The following is a 19,148-nucleotide window of genomic DNA, read 5'->3' as shown; positions in this document are numbered from 1 at the left end:
GTGAAACATGTTGGTCCTTCTTAAAGCCTCAAGCAAAACAGTATTTTAAATGATTATTGCAACATGGAAATTATAGTCATGTCCAAACCTCTAATCAGTTTTTATGGAAACCAGCAAACTCCAAAAATGTTACCAGAATAAATTTTTGTAAAATCTGGGGTAAATTTGTCCAGCACAAAGTCTTCTCTGTAAACTCTGTACATTAACATTGAAGATAGGTACAGGGGTGGTTAAAAAAAATTTTTATTACCTACCTTCAGGGTCCACATTTCTCATATATCCAATATGAACAAACTAAAAAGGCATCAAGACAGTTGTCAAGCTAGATATCAAGTGTGTGTCCACACACCTACTATAGGGTTTAGCACAATAAAAAGTGACTTGATTTACTTCACTGATGAGAAATAAAGAAAAATAGAACAACAGAAGTATTTATCTCAGTTACTCAATTATGATACAGTTGGAACAATACTGGTTTTAGTTTTCGTATGATGATGATGATGGATTTGTTTTTTTATATCATTTTAGAAATTTAAGTCAAATTATAAAATCATATAAGAAAGTTCAAATGACTACTTGGTCAAAGCAAATCTAGCAGGTTATATGCAAAGGGTTATATTTAAACAAGCTTAGCGTTATGGTATCAGTATTTGGTAGGTTCTGTTACAAGGTTCCCTTTCACATTCACCTTTAATGAGCAGTAAAATACTGCATTAACCAGTCAAAACTTATGTATGACTAATTATGTATGACTGTACATCAAGGCTGTATATTGTCACCCTGCTTATATAACTTCTATGCAGAGTCCATCATGAGAAACGCTGGGCTGGAAGAAGCACAAGCTGCAATCAAGATTGCCAGGAGAAATATCAATAACCTCAGACATGCAGATGACACCACCCTTATGGCAGAAAGTGAAGAGGAACTAAAAAGCCTCTTGATGAAAGTGAAAGAGGAGAGTGAAAAAGTTGGCTTAAAGCTCAACATTCAGAAAACGAAGATCATGGCATCCGGTCCTACCACTTCATGGGAAATAGATGGGGAAACAGTGGAAATAGTGTCAGACTTTATTTTTTGGGGCTCCGAAATCACTGCAGATGGTGACTGCAGCCATGAAATTAAAAGACGCTTACTCCTTGGAAGAAAAGTTATGACCAACCTAGATAGCATATTCAAAAGCAGAGACATTACTTTGCCAACAAAGGTCTGTCTAGTCAAGGCTATGGTTTTTCCTGTGGTCATGTATGGATGTGAGAGTTGGACTGTGAAGAAAGCTGAGCACTGAAGAATTGATGCTTTGGAACTGTGGTGTTAGAGAAGACTCTTGAGAGTCTCTTGGACTGCAAGATCCAACCAGTCCATTCTAAATGAGATCAATCCTGGGTGTTCTTTGGAAGGACTGATGCTAAAGCTGAAACTCCAGTACTTTGGCCACCTCATGCGAAGAGTTAACTCATTGGAAAAGACTCTGATGCTGGGAGGGATTGCGGGCACGAGGAGAAGGGGATGACAGAGGATGAGATGGCTGGATGGCATCACCAACTCAATGGACATGAGTTTGAGTGAACTCCGGGAGTTGGTGATGCACAGGGCTGCCTGGCATGCTGCGATTCATGGGGTCGCAAAGAGTTGGACATGACTGAGCGACTGAACTGAACTCAATTGTATCAAAAATTGTCAGACTAAGGAAAATAATTTGTTTTCAATGTCCCCACTGCAGTTTAGACTGTTTTTGTTACAACTCTGTGACTACTTTAAGTTATATGATGTGCTCCTCTTCACTCAGATACTGCTCCTTAGCTCTGTCAATACATGAGGAATAGGCTCCTTAGAACCCCGTTTTTCAAACTGTAGGTCAAGATCTGTGAATGAGCTATACAATCAATTTAGTCACCATCAGCAGTGAAACAAAATAGAGAAATAGGGAATTCCCTGGTGGTCTAGGGGTTGGGATTCCAGGCTTTCTCTGTTATGGCCCAGGTTTGGTTCCTGTCAGGGAACTGAGATCCCACAGGTGCGGGGTGGCCAAAAAAAATAAAAAGAACAGAGAAACAAATATCAACATACATCAAACCATGATAAGCAAAGGATTACTGTGAAACTTCAGCTTGTTCATCATCTATACATATGCACACACAAAGTACCAAGTACTGAGTGTACCAGTACCAAGTCCTGAATGTAAAATGGTTTTCTTAGTAAGAGATACTGTCAAAAAAGTTTGAAAAACACAGCCTTGGTAGAATATTCATCTCCAATCTTGGGGCCAGGACTTAGGACTGGAGGTGCCTGCAGCACACACTCATGAAGGCTTGCTGCAGTAACCCCTAGCAGTACAATGGGGGTATGGAGGGAGGAGGTGACAGAGTAACAAAGATTTGTGGGATACACAGATTGCAAAGAAGGCTCAAGAAATGAGTTAGTGATTTAAAACACTAATTAAACATCCCCCGACCCTTTACCAAATATAGCCCAAATCTCTGGGCTCAGCTCTTCCCTACTGGGTCCCAAGCTCCCTTTACACCTTCTCTCATCTTTGACCCCAACATTCCCTTTTTTCCACCCAACACTCCATGTCCCTCAGTCAGTTTAGTTCAGTCGCTCAGTCGTGTCCGACTCTTTGCGACCCCATGAATTGCAGCACGCCAGGCCTCCCTGTTGGAGAAGGAAATGGCAACCTACTCCATGTTCTTGCCTGGAGAATCCCAGGGACGGGGGAGCCTGGTGGGCTATCTATGGGGTCGCACAGAGTCGGACATGATTGAAGCGACTTAGCAGCAGCAGCAGTAGCAGCAGCAGCAGCAGGCCTCTCTGTCCATTACCAACTCCCAGAGTTCACTCAGACTCATGTCCATTGAGTCAGTGACGCCATCCAGTCATCTCATCCTCTGTCGTCCCCTTCTCCTCTTGCCCGCAATCCCTCCCAGCATCAGAGTCTTTTCCAATGAGTCAACTCTTCGCATGAGGTGGCCAAAGTACTGGAGTTTCAGCTTTAGCATCATTCCTTCCAAAGAAATTCCAGGGCTGATCTCCTTCAGAATGGATTCGTTGGATCTCCTTGCAGTCCAAGAGACTCTCAAGAGTCTTCTCCAACACCACAGTTCTTCGGCATCAATTCTTCAGCACTCAGCCTTCTTCACAGTCCAACTCTCACATTCATGCATGACCACTGGAAAAACCATAGCCTTGACTAGACAGACCTTTGTTGGCAAAGTAATGTCTCTGCTTTTGAATATACTATCCAAGTTGGTCATAACTTTCCTTCCAAGGAATAAGCGTCTTTTAATTTCATGGCTGCAGTCACCATCTGCAGTGATCTTGGAGCCCCCAGAAAGAAAGTCTGACACTGTTTCCACCGTTTCCCCATCTATTTCCTATGAAGTGATGGGACCGGATGCCATGATCTTAATTTTCTGAATGTTGAGCTTTAAGCCAACTTTTTCACTCTCCTCTTTCACTTTCATCAAGAGGCTTTTTAGTTCCTCTTCACTTTCTGCCATAAGGGTGGTGTCATCTGCATATCTGAGGTTATTGATATTTCTCCTGGCAATCTTGATTGCAGCTTGTGCTTCTTCCAGCCCAGCGTTTCTCATGATGGACTCTGCATAGAAGTTAAATAAGCAGGGTGACAATATACAGCCTTGACGTACTTCTTTTCCTATTTGGAACCAGTCTGTTGTTCTATGTCCAGTGCTAACTGTTGCTTCCTGACCTGCATATAGGTTTCTCAAGAGGCAGATTAGGTGGTCTGGTATTCCCATCTCTTTCAGAATTTTCCACAGTTTACTGTGTGAACGATAAATCTTTACATTCTGTACACCTGGCTTCCCCTCAGCACAGGCCTCTCCTTGTGAGTATAGCCCATGCACCTGTTGGCTGGATAACTGATGGTCTCCCTGTTATATTAATAGCACTGCCCTGCCCCCACCTGTGGATGAGGCCATGTTTTATTTACTGTGATTCACTGGGGAACCTGCCTCATTCATACTCAGTATTTAATAGTTTTTAAACTTTTGATAAATTTTGTAAACAACTACTTTGAAAAGACGAGTTTATTACATGGTTCTCCAACCACTGCTTTTCAATACACCTTGAAGGTGCATTAAAAAAGAAATGCTATGGAACTTCCCTCTGGTCCAGTGGTTAAGAATCTGCACTTCCACTGCAAGGGGCGCAGGGTCCATCTCTGGTCAGCAATCTAAGACCCTATCTACTGCATGATGAGGCCCCAGAAAGAAAAGCTGTGAAAGAACCAAACTCTACTGCGAGCAAAGTGCTTTCAAAATAGACCTGTTGGGCTGGGCTGTGAAGATGAGGCACCTGTAAGAAGCACAACAAGCACTGTGTAATTTAGGGGTTACAAACTCCAAAACTTATCTGGTTGGTTGAAGCCATCAGTCTAGAGTTCCTGACAGAAAAGGAAAAATCTTTGAAAGAGGAGCCACAAAACATGTTGAGGACTCAGATGGGTCTCTGGTTCTGAATCACCAGCCTCCAGTTATTTATACCCTCCGCCAGTTGAAATAATCACCTTCGTGCTTCAGGATAAGGGAAAACTGTACCCTCCGGAAAAAAATATAAGTAAAAACAGAGCTAGTGAATAAGCAAATGTAAATCCAGTGAACTGAAATGTTTATAATCAGTTTTAGCAATGCAAGTACAGATCAGTAATGTAACCGTTGTGTGTCTGGTCAACTTTTTAAGGTATAAAAGTATTTAAAAATAATTTCATATACAGCTGGCCCTTGAACAAAATGGGTTTGAACTGCTTGAATCCACTTATGAGGCGATTTTTTTCAGCATAAATACTATGGTGCAGCACAATCTGTGGTTGACTGAACCTGCAGATGCAGAACCACAGATATGGAGGAACTTTGGATAGAGGACTGGCCATAAGTTACACAGGCAGATATTTGCCTGTGTTGAGGGCCAGCCAGTGCACCCAACATTCTGTTGTTGGTCAACTGTACTCACTTGGGGAGTTTAAATTCTTAGAAGTATTTAAGTAATAATTAATATTTGCATGAAAATTTGTCTAAGTGGTTAAACCTGGAAGTTTTCATCTATTAGTTGTTGAAACACTAATCACTTACTGTCTGGAGGAGTATTCATTTAATAAATTTGTTAGACTAGTAGACTGATTACTAAATAATGAACAAAGGATTATAGGTTCTTCTCCACACTAAGCTGTTGGAACATAAAGAATCTTAGAAGACTTCTGGGATAGGAAGAAGGGTTATGCTTTTTTCACACTCCTACCTTATGGGCAGTGTCCTGAAGATAGAATGTAGTGGCTGGGGCTGCCATCGCTGTCTTATTATGTGGATGGCAGTAGCTGAGGGAAAGGATGGAAGCCCTCTCCACTATGGATTTTAATTACTTGCAACTTTTCGGCCTGCCTTTCCACCCCACCTCCACCACCAGCTCTCAACCTTGGTTACTCATTGGAATCTCTTACTGATTCTCTCTGAGCCCACCCTTAGAGATTCTGACTGAACTGGTCCAGGGTACAGCCTGGCATGAGAGTGGGGTATGCTCCCCAGGTGGTTTTAATGAGCAACCAGGGCTGAGAGCCACTGCTCTGACTGTAAGCCAGCTCCTCTCTTCCCCTTGGATTTTCTCTCTCTCACACTGTGGTTATCTATGTCTAGTTCTTCCTTCTTCCTAGACTGTGAGCTCCCACTTGCCTTCCAAACAATGCAGGTAGCACTTCTCAGCCCATCGCTGACTGAAGTACCAGAGTCCCGCTGCACTTGGAATATAAGTTCTATAGTTTTTGCTTATAGAATCAAATGAGTCAAAATCACCCTTGATAATCCCTCAGAAGGGTCTGTTCTGGGAGCCTGATGCCCTATCTCCCCATCACCGTCCACGTAGGTAGTTTCCTCCTGGACTGGAACAGAAAGCTGCCTCTTTCTCCACCAGGCACCAGAGTTAAGTAGGTGGTTGTGTTTAGGGGCCATGTTGCATAAAAAATACACATTTAAACACATGCCTCACCCTCAGCACAGCAGGAAGCTCATGCCTTGAACAGCCCACAGGAACCACTGACTGACCCTATGGGAGACACACATCTCCCATCTCACACCTACTCCTGAACATATGGTCCTTACATCCCCCAGTGGGTGGAATCGCCCACACCTTCAAACTTTTTGTCAAGAACGTAGAACTGAATTCATGTGAAGTCCTATATAAAGCAAGGTCCCTCCACTGCACAATTCCATCCAGCTCAAGCAGGTCTTCCCTTCTTTCTCCCTGTCCCACAAGCAGCTGGCCCAGCCTCTCTCCTCCCTGACCTCCCTTCCCTCCCTCTTAAGGCTGATGTTTTCTAGGACTCTTATCTGTGGCACCTCTCATTAACTCTTCTTCATAAGAGCTCTCATGGTGAGAACTCCTTCCTCAATTCGGGGAGATGTGGCCCAAGAGGAATCTCTCTATGGCTCTGGTAAGGTAGGGGGGTGGGGAGTAAGACCGCATCCAGGCCTTGGGGACTGGGCTTGCAGAGCACAAAGGAACAGAGTAAATGATCAGGTTTTTTTGAACGCATGCATTCATAACAATGGAACTTGCATCTGTTTCCAAAGGACCCCACCCCCACCCCCAAGATAAATTCCAAAATGAGATTTTCACCAGCTCATTTGGCACCCCAGGCCAGGCCTTCTGCCACACCAAGCCACACCAAGCTCACAAGTACTTATTGGGCCTTTAATCTGTAACTGCCTGGCCACACTCCATCTGCCCCAAGATGGTGAGAAGGAACAAAGATGTATGGCCAGGTAGGCCATGCCAGCTCTCAGTCCAATAGGGAAGGCCTAGGTCAGGCTGGGGCCTGAGCAGGGGTCTCCCGGCCCCAGGCGATGAGGGAGTTGCTGGCCTGGGCAAGCTCAGTGATGGATACCCGGCCCCGCTGTCGGATGAAGTTAGCCACCGCAGCCAGTTCCTCCGGGGTTATGTAGATGAACTTGCCCCGGTCGTCAATCACACCTGTGGGGACATGCAGGTTGTGGTGCTGAGCCCTCCCCACATGCTCAGCAACCCACCCACTCCTCCTGTCTGCCTGCTTGGCCTTTCCCAGCTGTATCCAACTTTGGCGAGTCACATCAGGCTTCCTTGCTTGTCCTGTCACCCAAAGCCATCACCAGGCCTTGGGATCCTCCTCATTAAACTGCATCCTCCTTCTCAGGGCCCCTCCTTGTACCCTGCTCCCCCACCGGGGGTGCTCATCCTAGCCTTGCAGCCCCACACGGCTAGACGCTCCCCAAGGCCAAGGCCCGCAGTGACACTGCCCTCCTCTCACCTGTAAGAGTCCCCTCAGCCAGCAGGTCCTGGATGCGGTTTATGGTGTCCTATGAGGAGAACAGTTCTCAGAGTAGGGACAGGCGCTGCCGCCCCCAGAAGAGGCACCTACAACCTTCCTCCCACCTCAACTAAACCTCTCCTCTCCTTCTCATGGGCACCCTGCAATGTGACTCCACGTGTCTCCTTTGGAGGGCCCTAGAGGGATGGGGCTCTGGTCCTGGGGTCTGGCAGGATCCCTCCACCCCCTACCCCAAAAGAGGCTCCCTTCCAACCAGAAGAGAAGTGGTAACATTTGGCTGAGGAGGCTGGTATGGCCTGTTGTAGGACAGCTGTCTAGGTAATTGGATTTGGGCTGCTGGAGTGATGGGGTTCAGACCTTTTTCTTTTTTTCTCCCTGACTGCTTTCCAACTAGTTATAAAGGCAGGATGCCTGGGGTGACAAGAGATTCCTACAGTATATTCACTCTTGGTTGGGGGTAGGGGGAAGGAGCATTGAGACTCTTCACCTTTAGGGGAGGCCTGTTCTGACAGCCACACATATTCCATGGCTGCAGTCCACATACAGGCCACCTTGCAGGGCTTACCTGAGTACGTAGGCCCACCTGGGAAGCCAGGTCTTCCAAGAGCACGACCTTGGACTGCTACAAATAAAGGGAGGAGAAGGTGCAAGGCTGAGCTTGGGCAAATCCTTTTCAGCACTGGAACCCTCTGAAGTTGGTTCTGATCTGCTCTGCTCTGGGTGGCTAGACACACATTGTGCAGATCCTACGGGAGAGCCTTGTTCCCCTCACACACTACTCACATACTCTCCCAATCACCCGTATAGAGACATACACATTCATGAACTCTCCTGTTCCCCTGCTTATGGACCACCCTGAGACAGAAACACACCTGGAGAACCAAGCACAGCTGCCGGCTTCTCCTCTGCAACCAGAGGTGTCTTTCTAATATCTTGGACAGGTTGGAAGAGGAAACGCCACAGAGATGAAGGGGAGGAATGACAATCACCAAAAGCTATTTAAAAAAACCTTTTCTGGGACTTGTGTTTGCTGAGAACTTGCCAGGACCAGGCACTGAGAAGGTGTGGGAGAAGCAATGTTGAACAGGACATGGCCCACAGCCCTGCCAAGGAGAAGGTGAGAATGGGGAGAAGAGAGCAGATAAATAGCCCCAATAAGCCAGGACCTAGGCAGCTAGTCTTGCCTCACCTTTGCTCACTGTTCCCTAGCCCGAATATCACGACAACGCTGACATGCCCATACTTCCTGTCACCATCCTCTTCACACTGTAGGAGCCCTCAAGATAACTGTCAGTAACACCAGCCAGTTTCACACACAGCCATGTGCCCACAAGCTTCCCTCACACCCTCAGAAGAAACTTTAGTTCCCAGGGGGTGCAGCTGAGGGTCCACTGCTGGGCTCTACCTGCATCTGCCCCGTTTCCCTCAAAACAAAGAGCACATGACTTGTGAGAAGGCAATCTTCTGCATTTCTGTGAATCTTCCACAGCAAATGAGCTGGGGGAGGACTGACATGGTGACACCTCCCCAGCTGCAGATGGCGTGAGACTGTTCGAAATGCCAAACTGAATATGTAAGCAGGGAGGCAAGTGAATGGCAGTTGGGCCACGGTGTAGGAAAGTACCAGGTGACCTGGCCAGCTGGCCTTTACCTACAAAGCAGAGAGTGGGTGCTGGGCTCCCAGCAACAGCTCAGAGTGGGATTATGGAGTCACCCCAAGTGGTCCCTGAAAACCTGAGGGGTTGTTGGCGCTAAAAGTATGTCTGGAAAAACTAATCAATCAACCAACCCAACCCAATCAGAAGGGAGAGTGAACCGACAATATCAAACTACAGCTGAGCCTCATGTAACTGCTGCACACAGAAATGTCCCTCTAGTTCTGAAACCCTAGGATGAAAGGGCCCATCTCCTTAAGCCAAGAGGAAGGTGGTAGGTTGAGTTTTGAAAGTTCTCCTTTTCCCTACAACAGGAGCTCTGGGACAGTCAGCTAGCATAAGCTGGAGAAACTTTTACTGAACTCCAAAAGAGCTTGGAAAATACCAGAAAATGGCCCCTCCAGAGAGCTGCTGAGAGCAAGGATGGGAACTGCCCTGGGGGTTCTCAGGTCTCTGCCTTGTGGAGGCGGGGACTGAAGTTGATGCAGGAGGGCTTCCTGGAAGAGAGACTCTGGGCTGTGTTGCTGCCCACTGAGTGGGTGGGCAGTGAGCTCCAAATAGCAGCAGGAGAGTGTAACATATCCTGCCCAGGGTTGCAGCCCTCAATCAAGTGTGCCAGGGTGGAAAATGGACTCTATGAGAAAGGAATGGTCATAGTCTGAGGGAGCCTTCTCCCTCTCAGGAACCCCCAGCCCCTAGGCTGTGAGCCTAGCCCCTTGCAGCTAGGAGGTGTCTAAACCCTGCTCTCTTCTGGGAGAGATGGGGGGGATTATGCAAGCCTTGGCTCCTTGGCACCCCTAGTACCACCCCCACCACCGCCTCCGCTCCCTCTGTACTCCTTCCCTCAGCCGCCTCTGCACCCCTGAGCTGCACTTGAAAACCTCTCCCCTCATCGCATCCTTTGTGGGAGAGAAGTTGCTTAGCAGCAAAGCAGAGCAGGACACGCTTATGCAACCGGAGCAGTATTCAGGAGGCCCGCACTGCAGCTGCAGACAGAAGGGGGCACACCTGCTACCCTGCCCTAGATTCCGAAGGAAACATCCTCCAGGATCCCGCAGAAGACCCGAGTTCCTTGTCAGGAACACGTGGCAGGGGATGTGGCTTCTCCTCAGTATGACAGAACTGGTAGAAAACACATGTGAAGAAACTTGAAAACACAATGACTCACTCAGCGTGGGGTCTGAAGAGCAGGGAAACTGTCAAACCCCAAGCATGAGGAAGCGCTCGTACCTCCCACACAGATCAGGTCCTTCCCCACCTGTGGGGTCAGAGGAGAAGGGGCTTTCCTGGCCAGGACACTAGCAGGCCCACCTGTCCACTCCCGCACAAGCTTGAGTGACATGTGTACAGACCCCGCTTGGGCCTACCCCCTCCAGGCCCTGAAGATGAACCCAACATACATACAAGAAGCAGCAGCTGACACCCAGGTTCTGCTCTGCATTTCTTACCTTAATGTAGTTGATGAATTCGGCCAGGAAGCTATGGGACTAGAGAAGCAGAGAAATCAAGATGAGAGTCCCCCTGGCAGGGGCCACAAGGGTCTATGGCTACCCACCTGCCCAGCTGAGTGCCTGTCCAACCACCTAGGCGAGCAGCAGAGCCTCCTGTGGGGAGGGGATCGAGGCACCACCTCTCCCAAAGATAAGGTCTCAGCCACTAGAGCCTGCTGATTCTGATGCCCACCCGCCTCTCACTGGATGGCCAGGGAAGCACGCGAGGAGCCACGGGGTGTCTGAGATGGGGGTGTCCTGCCTTTCTGGGCTCAGGGAACGTTTCCCAGGGGTGGTGGACCCACCTGCTCCTCAGTCATGGTCTCGCCCACACCCTCCTCCTCCACCACGAAGGTCTCCTTCAGTTTCAGATACTCTTCATGCTCCCGCTGGGCCTGTTCCTCCTGGGCCTTCCTCTCCTCCTCTTCCTGTGGACACAGAGGAGGCAAGAGTCAGATAGAGTGGCCACCCTACTCTGTTTTGGTCTTTGCTGCTCTCAGAGGCCAGAGACAGAGCTCAGGGACAGAGCTCCCTCAAGACCTCGATCCCTCTGGCCCCTAAGCTAAACAGCACGATCCCTCTTCTCAATCAGTTCTATCACCTCCCAGATACTGCTCAGCATCCCTCTCCCTGAAAATCCTGCCATGAACGCCCTATAATATCCTCCAGCCACCCCCTCCCACATCCTGCCCTGTCATGTCCAAGCTTTGTGAACAAAACTCAGGTTCCATTTCCCATCACTCAACCATCCCTCTAGCCCACTCCAATCTGGCTTCTGCACACTCAGCTCCACCAAAATAAGTCCTGCTATGGCCTCACCCATGTCCTCTACCCACCAAAGCCAAGGGACAACCATCAGGCCTCATACCCTGGTCCTCTCAGTGGCCTTGGGCAGAGCCTACCATCTCCTCTTCCATCCCTCAGCTTTCAGACCCTACCCTCTCCTGGATTTCCCCCCGTTTTTTGGGTCATTCTTCCCACCTCCTCCATCACTCAGCCCAGTCCCTTCTCTCTCCTCCACACTCTGGGCTACCTCACTATGCCCACAGCATCAATTATGCCCTAATGAAAAATGAATGAAATCCCAATAATGTGTTAAATTCACTTAATAATAATGTATTATTACTAGTATAAAAAATATACCACAGTAAAGTATGATGTTAATAGTAAGGGTATCTGAGTGCTAGTGATTGGTGCTGTTGTATCCCTACACAAATTGCTCTCCCCAAACACACGACTGCCCACATGGCACACCCACTGGGCTATCTCACAGGCACCTCAAATTGATGATGTCCCAGAAAGACCCTGTGATCTACTCCCCACACATCTGGTACTCCTCCTGAACCCTTGGCTTAGCGAATCTTACAGCTATCTGGCCAGCTGCCCTGGTCAGAAATGAGGCTCCATCTACCACTTCTTTCTTTAACTTCTGGAAAACTGCTTGATCCATCCACCGCCACCTAGTGCAACAGTGTTGCCCCAAACCAATCCATTTTCCAGAATTTTCAGAAAGATCTATCTTAAAGATCTATAAGACATGGAATATACAGGATGAGCCTGGAACATTTTTCAGTGTCAAAAGTAAGAAAGTACTCAAAGAAGAAAAACAATAAGGGTATGTCAAAGGTAAACAGGGGCCAACTAAAAGCACTCCCAGTAGCCAAAGCTAGAACAATCTAAGCAAAAAAGTAAATAAGATAGCATTGGATGGGACTTCACTGGTAGTCAGGTGGTTAGGACTCTGCATTTTCACTGCTGAAGGCCTGGGTTCAGTCCCTGATTGAGAAACTAAGATTCCACAAGCCATGTGGCACGGCCAAAAAAAAAGATAGCACTTGGATTATAACACAAAGTGTAAAATAGATATTCCTAAGTCCATGTATACAAATAAACAATTGAGTAAATAAAGAAAAGATAAATCTGTACAAATGAATTTCAAATATTTCATGTACATATTCTCCTCTTAAGTAGATGGAGCATAATTCCCTACTTCTTAAGTGTGGGCTGTGCAGTAGCTTGTTTCCAAGAAACCATAGGAAGTGGAGAAAATCTGGCAAACATAATCTTGGTCAGGTGATCAAGGTTAACATACAAGTGATAAGCCAAGTCAATAACATGAAACCTTGATATGTTGCGTTGAGGATGGCACTCTACCTCTGGTCTTCCTCCCAGAAATCCATAACCCCCATTCTAACTTTGACAGTAACATAAGCCAAATGCAAATAGAGGGACATTTTACAAAACACTTTCCCAACAGTTCTCAAAACTGTCAAGGTCATCAAAAGCAAGGAAAGTCTGAGAAACTACCACAACTCAGAGGAACCTAAGGAGACATGACAACTAAGTGTAACGTGGTATCCTGGATGGGACCCTGGAAAAGAAAAAGGATACTTGGAGAAAACTAATGAAATCCCGATAATGTGTCAAATTCACTTAATAATGAATTATTATTAGTTGTAAGAAATATACTACAGTAAGGTGTAAGGTATGATGTTGATAGTAAGGGAATTGGGGTGTAGGGGAGAAGAGCCCCAGAATGCACTTAAGGTGCATTATTAGAATCAATATTCAGAAAGGTAAACCCTGAGGCTGGGAAAGATTGAAGACAAAAGGAGAAGGTGGCGGCAGAGAATGAGATGGTTAGATACCATCACTGACTCAGTGGACATGAATTTGAGCAAACTGTGGGAGACAGTGGAGGACAGAGGAGCCTGGCATGCTGCACTCCACAGGATCGCAGAGGTGGACGTGACTTAGTGACTGAAATCTTCTGCTGTGTTCCAGCCCATTTGTCACAGCATCCAGAGCCAGGCTTTCCGGATATCCAGTGTCCCTGAATAACAAGGCCAATCAGAGGCCAAAGGTACCAGTCTATGGGGTCTTCCCAGCTGGGCAGCCCAGGCTCTTACTCTATATACCCCACAACTTTATGGTAGTGCCCTTCCTGGGCACCTGATTCTCAAAAGGAAGGAAGCACCTGGCAAACAAAGGCTGATTCACCACCCTTACTGCAGTGGTCTCCATTCTCCAAGCATCTTCTCTATGCCAGGCCCTGAACAGAACCTGCTATAGATATGATCCACCATCTCTTACAATGTTCTTTAGTGGCCCAAAGGGCCTCAGGATTCAGAGTCCCCCCACCCCACCTCACCTCTCTGACCCCTTTCCTTCTTCCTTACCCTGCTTTAGCCACTCTGTCTCAACGTTCTTCAAATGCTTCAGGTGTGTTCAATAAATTACATGCACAAAATTTCGGTTTCAGGCTTATTTTTCAGCAGCAGCTTTAGAGAAGCTGTGCCCAGAACAAAGGAACAAATAAATCAGGGCCTGTACCTGGCTCACGGCCCCTCTCCTAGGCTGCAGGTGTAGGGAAGCGGCGTGGGAAGCAAGAGGGCTTCCCAGATGGCGCTAGTGCTAAAGAATTCACCTGCTAATGCAAGGAATGCAAGAGATGTGGGTTTGATCGGGGAGATTCCTTGGAGTAAGAAATGGCAACCTGCTCCAGTATTCTTTCCCAGAAAATTCCGTGGACAGAGGAGCCTGATGGCCTACAGACCAGGGGGTTACAAAGACTTGGACACCACTGAGCGTGCGTGGGCATGCACACGCACATACACACACGAAGCAAGGCTGCCTGGGCAGCAGACAGAAGTCAGCATCTGGGGCCTGGCTCACCTTCTGCTCCTCCTCCAGGCGAAGCCGTTCCTCCTCCTTCTTCCACTCTGCTTCACGCTGGGACTCAAGGCGTTTCCGTTCCTCACGCTCAGCCTCCTCTGCCTGGAGAAAGGCTTTCATAGTTGGCACATCTCCACCTCCTGTCAGAGCCTGCCCACTTCCCAAACAGGCCAGGTCAGGCCAAAGACCATGGTTACAGGAGACGGAGTCAGGTAAGCATCAAACACCCACCCAGCATGAGGGGAAGGTCTGCTACATAGGAGACATGGAAGGCAGGGCCCTTTCCCACCTCTCAGAGCTGCACCCCATCCCTCCTGCTTGCCTCACGCTGGGCTTTTCGTGCTTGTTTCTCCTCCAGCTTCCGTAGTTTCTTGGCTCCAATTTTCCCTGACAAGTGAGTTTCCACTGGCTTCTCTATGTCTTCTTCCTCTTGGGCTGAGTATGGTCAGAGAAAGACACGTCAGATCCTGGCCACAGAAGATGGATGATATTCACCTTATCTCTTGTTGCTCTCCTCAAGGGGGATTTCCTTTCACTCACTTGCAAATACCACTAGCCCAGCTCTCCTTTTAACGTCTCTGACATGCAGAAATGTGTGTGTGTTAGGTTTGGGAGAGGGGTGAGGGCAAGAAAACAGATGATAACATTAGACGCTACATAGCCATAAAGAGGGTACTTGAGTCCTTGAGTGAAGCCCTCAGAGAATGAGTGTGCCCAACAAGGAAGAGTGCTGGGATAGAAGGAGTGGACTGAAGAATTCTCTAGGTTACTCTAAAGATTCCTGCCCTCCTGTTTGGACACTGAGAGCCAAAATGAAGGAAGAAGGGGTTGGCCCAATGGAATAGGGATCAGGGTCCAGAGCTGCTAGTCCCCAGGCAACAAAGGATGGGTCCTAAGTCTCCTCTAGGGGCTTCCCTGGTAGCTCAGTGGTAAAGAATCCACCTGCCAATGCAGAGACGTGGGTTCGGTCTCTGGGTCGGGAAGATCTCCTGGAAGAGGAAATGGTAACCCACTCCAGTATCCTTGCCTGGGAAATCCCAGGACAGTGGACTCCATTGAGTTACAAAAGAGTCAGACACGACTTAGCAACTAAACAACAACAAAGTGTCTCCTATGATCCAATGATTCCCAGACATTCCTCCCACACTATGGCTTCACACCACATTCTTTTGCCCAGCTTTGGGGTCACCTCACTTTCTAACCCAGGCCCCTTCTCCACCAGGCTGGGCCCCTCTCACCTTGGATGATGGGCTCCTCCTCATTCTCATCGGCCCAGGCCACTCGCTGGGCTCGACGCTGGGCCTGCAAGCGGCTGCCCAGGTCTCTCCGGCGCCGGGGCCTGCCTGTAGCTCTCTGCTCCTCGGGCTCTAGGGGCTGAGGACGAGCCACTCGGCCTGCTACTGCTGGTACCTCTTCATTGTGCAAAGGCTCTTGGACAGCTGTAGGGAAGTGAAGCACCATGATTCTCTCTAGCAGTCCAACTCACCTCTTGGCAGGGGGAACAGCATCCTGGAAGCCTCACCATCCTCTGCTCAACTTCCTCCAAGCTCCTGCTGCCACAACAAAGTCCTAATTTCTCAGCGTGACTGTGGAGTCTTTCATAACCCAAACCCTGACCTTGGTCCAATGCAGCAAGAGCACTTCTTTCCTCCCACCTCTGTTGATACCTTTCTTTCCTCTTAAGGCCCCATGTTTTCAGCTGACCCATCAGGAGACTACCACCCTGCAAAATGGAGCTGTTCTACCTCTTCCAGAAGCCCACCTTGACCTCTCCAGGCCTCATCTGAATGAAGGCCCACAGCAGGACTGTATTAATCTTTTGCCTCCCACCACCTGCCACGGTTTTATCTGGAACTCCAATCAGAGAGCAGACCCGACGGGGAAGACTCTCCTCCCAGGAAGACTTGTTGACTATTTGCCTTACCTCAGCTTCTCTGTCCCCTGCCCCTGGCAGATGCTCCGAAAAGCTTGTGGGCCCAAGGAAGGGGAGGGACATATACACAAACTCTTATGCCGATAAAGAAATGATGGGGAGGGGGCCAGGGTGGAGGATGACAGGTGTATCTGTTACGTGCCCTGGCAGCTGACACGGCCTTCCCGGCGGGGTGCAAAACAAGGAGGGTGCGTTAACACATGGGTGAACGTTCTTGAGGGGTAAGGAGAGAGCTTCCTGGAGCCACCTCATACTCTTTTCTGCTCGCAGGTAGGTAGAAAACACTTAGTGGCCCCCTTCTCATCAGCTGCTCTGGAGCCGGCCTGGCAGGGATGGGAAACCCCTGTAGATTCCTCAGCGGACGCAGCAGGGGGCTGCCCGGCTGAAGGACAGTAGTGTCTGCCAGGGCCTGGCCCTCAGGGAAGAGATGAGGAGATGAGAGGCACGCTCTCTTTAGGGGCCAGGAAAAAGGTGTAGGGACCCTGCCACTCGGTCCGCGAGCTGACATCTGCACTGCAGCGCCCTGATGGTCGCCGCTTTGCGCACGCATGCTCAGGCGTGCGGCCTGCGGGAGACGGAAGGCGCGGAGATCTGGTCAGCGGCGCCGGGCAAGTCCGCGCATGCGCACAACCCGCGGCTCCACGGCCTACAGAGGCTGAGGAGATAAGAGGACGCGCGGCCCCAGCGGCCCTGGCGCGGCGGCATCTCCTACCTGCTGCCGCCCGACCCCGGCTGCGAGTCAGGAACAGAATAACCCCGACAAGCAGAGCCGCCACCACCAAGTACACCACGGGGGACACCATGACGTTGACTTCCAGCGCGTTCACCCTGAAACCCGGGATCTCCCAGGCCCCGCCCAACGCCCATCTGGCCCCTCCTGTTTCCTATCTAGACCCCGCCCACCTCTCGGCCCCGCCCTGGCCTCTCTAAATGGAGAGGCCCTAACTTTTTTTCTTAATCAATCTGCTGTACAGCACATTGACTCAGTCGTGTGTGTGTGTGTGTATATATATGTATACTTTATGTTTTAGGAGTTTTTTTTCTGGTTTGGCTCACAGCTCGTGGGATTTTCAGTTCCCAGACTAAGGATTGAACCAATGTCTATTTTCAAAACAGTAAACAATACCAGAGGGACTTCCTCAGTGGGTAAGACGGGGCACTTCCAATGCAAGGGGTAAGGGTTCAATCCTTGGTCAGGGAACTAGTGCCCACCTACCGCAACGAAAGATCCCATATGCCACAACTGAAACTAAGACCTGGTGCAGCCAAATAAAAATAAATGTTAAAAAAAGCATGTGTGCAACCATTCAAATACTAAAAAAATAAATAAAAGGAACTATTTCAGAGGTAGAATTAATAGGACCTGATAATCTCCTTTGAAGGCAAGAATTGTCCTTTTTCACTTAACTTAGTTTCCTCCACAATGAGGGAAGTGCAGTTCCAAAGAGATTATTCCATCATAATCCTAGCTAAAGAAATAAAAATTCACATTTTAATTCTAGCAAAATCTATTTAAGGAGTAATGCAATCCATTTCATTTCTGTTCAGAACAACGAAGAACCTATTTATATGTTGGATCATCAGTTAGGTAAAGCAATCACTATGTCTCTGTTTTGTCTTCTTGTTGCCTAAGAAGATTTCTGTCACTTGCAACCAGGGATCCTGATTAAAGATCACACATACACAAACTTCTTCATACAGTTTTTGATATTCACATATCTCCTCCCTCCTCACCAAGTTCTTGGGCTCAAAGACCTTCAGGTTGATTGACTGCTTGATTGGTTTGCAGGATCTTAGTTCCCATATCCTCAACAATGAAAGTAGAGTCCGGGAGTTGGTGATGGACAGGGAGGCCTGGTGTGCTGTGATTCATGGGGTCGCAAAGAGTTGGACACGACTGAGCGACTGAACTGAACTGAACTGAACCACTAGACCACCAGGGAATTCCCCCAAGGCCATCAGATTTAGAGTGAGGTCAAGCTCACTCTAAGAGTGAATACCCACTTCCAGTACTCCCACATCTTGCTGAGGAGCCCTCAACCAACCTAGGTGGTTCTCTCAGCCTCCAGGGCTCTGACTGTCTTTGTGCTGACCATACCAACCATACCATGTGGTTCTTGTCTGTGGTACACCAGGTGCCTATACTCAGGTGGTACAGTATAGGTGCTTATACGTTCCCTGGAAAGCTCTTTCTAGCCTGTCAGGAGGTCAGCTTTGCTGAGGTGAACCTCTTTTGTGAACCATCTTCACATGCCTGAAGATTCACCATGACTTCATGAGGAAGACACATGACCTAGACCAAGGGCACCACTTCCTGATCTAACCCACTACTTCCTATGTCAACTCCAAAGAGATTGGCAAATCACCCAGTAGGAAGGGATCATATGGTAGAATGGGAAATTCCAGGACCTGTGTTAGGACACAGTAATGCCTTTTGGCCTGTGCAATATTCCCACTATGGCAGTCATTGAGCAAAGGGTTTAAATATATATGTTCTCCAAGGACAAATTCTGGCATGTAAAAAAAAAAATCTGATAATCGAGATGATCAGATGTCTTTAACAATAAACAAAATAGTTCATCCAAGCATTTCCAGCTCTTCAGACTTCCCATGATACTCCTAACAGGAGCTGCCTCACCAGAAGTAGAGCTGGCCCTGAATCTGCCCCATGAAGGAGAGACATGCCCCAGTGTGAGTGTCAGCAGTGGGTCAAGGCCTATCGCAAGGTGGGTCTTCTGGGCCACTTCCTACTCTTTCCTGTGTTGGGGATGAAAAGAATTGGCTGAGAACGAAAGACGGATTTAAGGGACTGGAGGGATGTCGTAATAAAGGAGTTTAAATACTGAAGTTCCAAGTCTGGGACATGGGTGAAAAGACGGAGCTAGATTAAGGCTATGCAAAGTTTAAAATCACAGTCAGGTAGTTCAGAGCTCGCAGGCAAGGCGGAGCTAAGGAAGCCGGGCTGAAGATGAGGTCAGGATAAAGACCCCGGTTTGAGAGCCCTTGTCCTGAAGGAAACAGTTCTGAGAGACTTTAGAGGTGCCGGCAGTGAAGGCGAATCGTCCAGAGCCTAGGCAGTT

The 19,148-nt window shown here is 48.3% G+C and overlaps 1 protein-coding gene across 1 annotated transcript; it reads right to left on the bottom strand.

Annotated features, from left to right (window-relative positions):
- On the bottom strand, nucleotides 6,682-16,945 carry DDRGK1 (DDRGK domain containing 1). Its single transcript, XM_005688206.2, has 9 exons — nucleotides 16,781-16,945; nucleotides 15,374-15,574; nucleotides 14,458-14,570; nucleotides 14,136-14,237; nucleotides 10,766-10,888; nucleotides 10,419-10,457; nucleotides 7,881-7,937; nucleotides 7,295-7,343; nucleotides 6,682-6,981 (listed from the first exon to the last, which is right to left on the bottom strand). The coding sequence occupies exons 1-9, from the start codon at nucleotides 16,869-16,871 to the stop codon at nucleotides 6,815-6,817; spliced, it is 942 nt and encodes a 313-aa protein (XP_005688263.1). The 5' UTR covers nucleotides 16,872-16,945; the 3' UTR covers nucleotides 6,682-6,814.

The sequence above is a fragment of the Capra hircus genome, chromosome 13, assembly GCF_001704415.2.
Source record: "Capra hircus breed San Clemente chromosome 13, ASM170441v1, whole genome shotgun sequence".
NCBI classification, from domain to species: domain Eukaryota; kingdom Metazoa; phylum Chordata; class Mammalia; order Artiodactyla; family Bovidae; genus Capra; species Capra hircus.
This window is presented reverse-complemented; position numbering and strand designations above follow the sequence as displayed.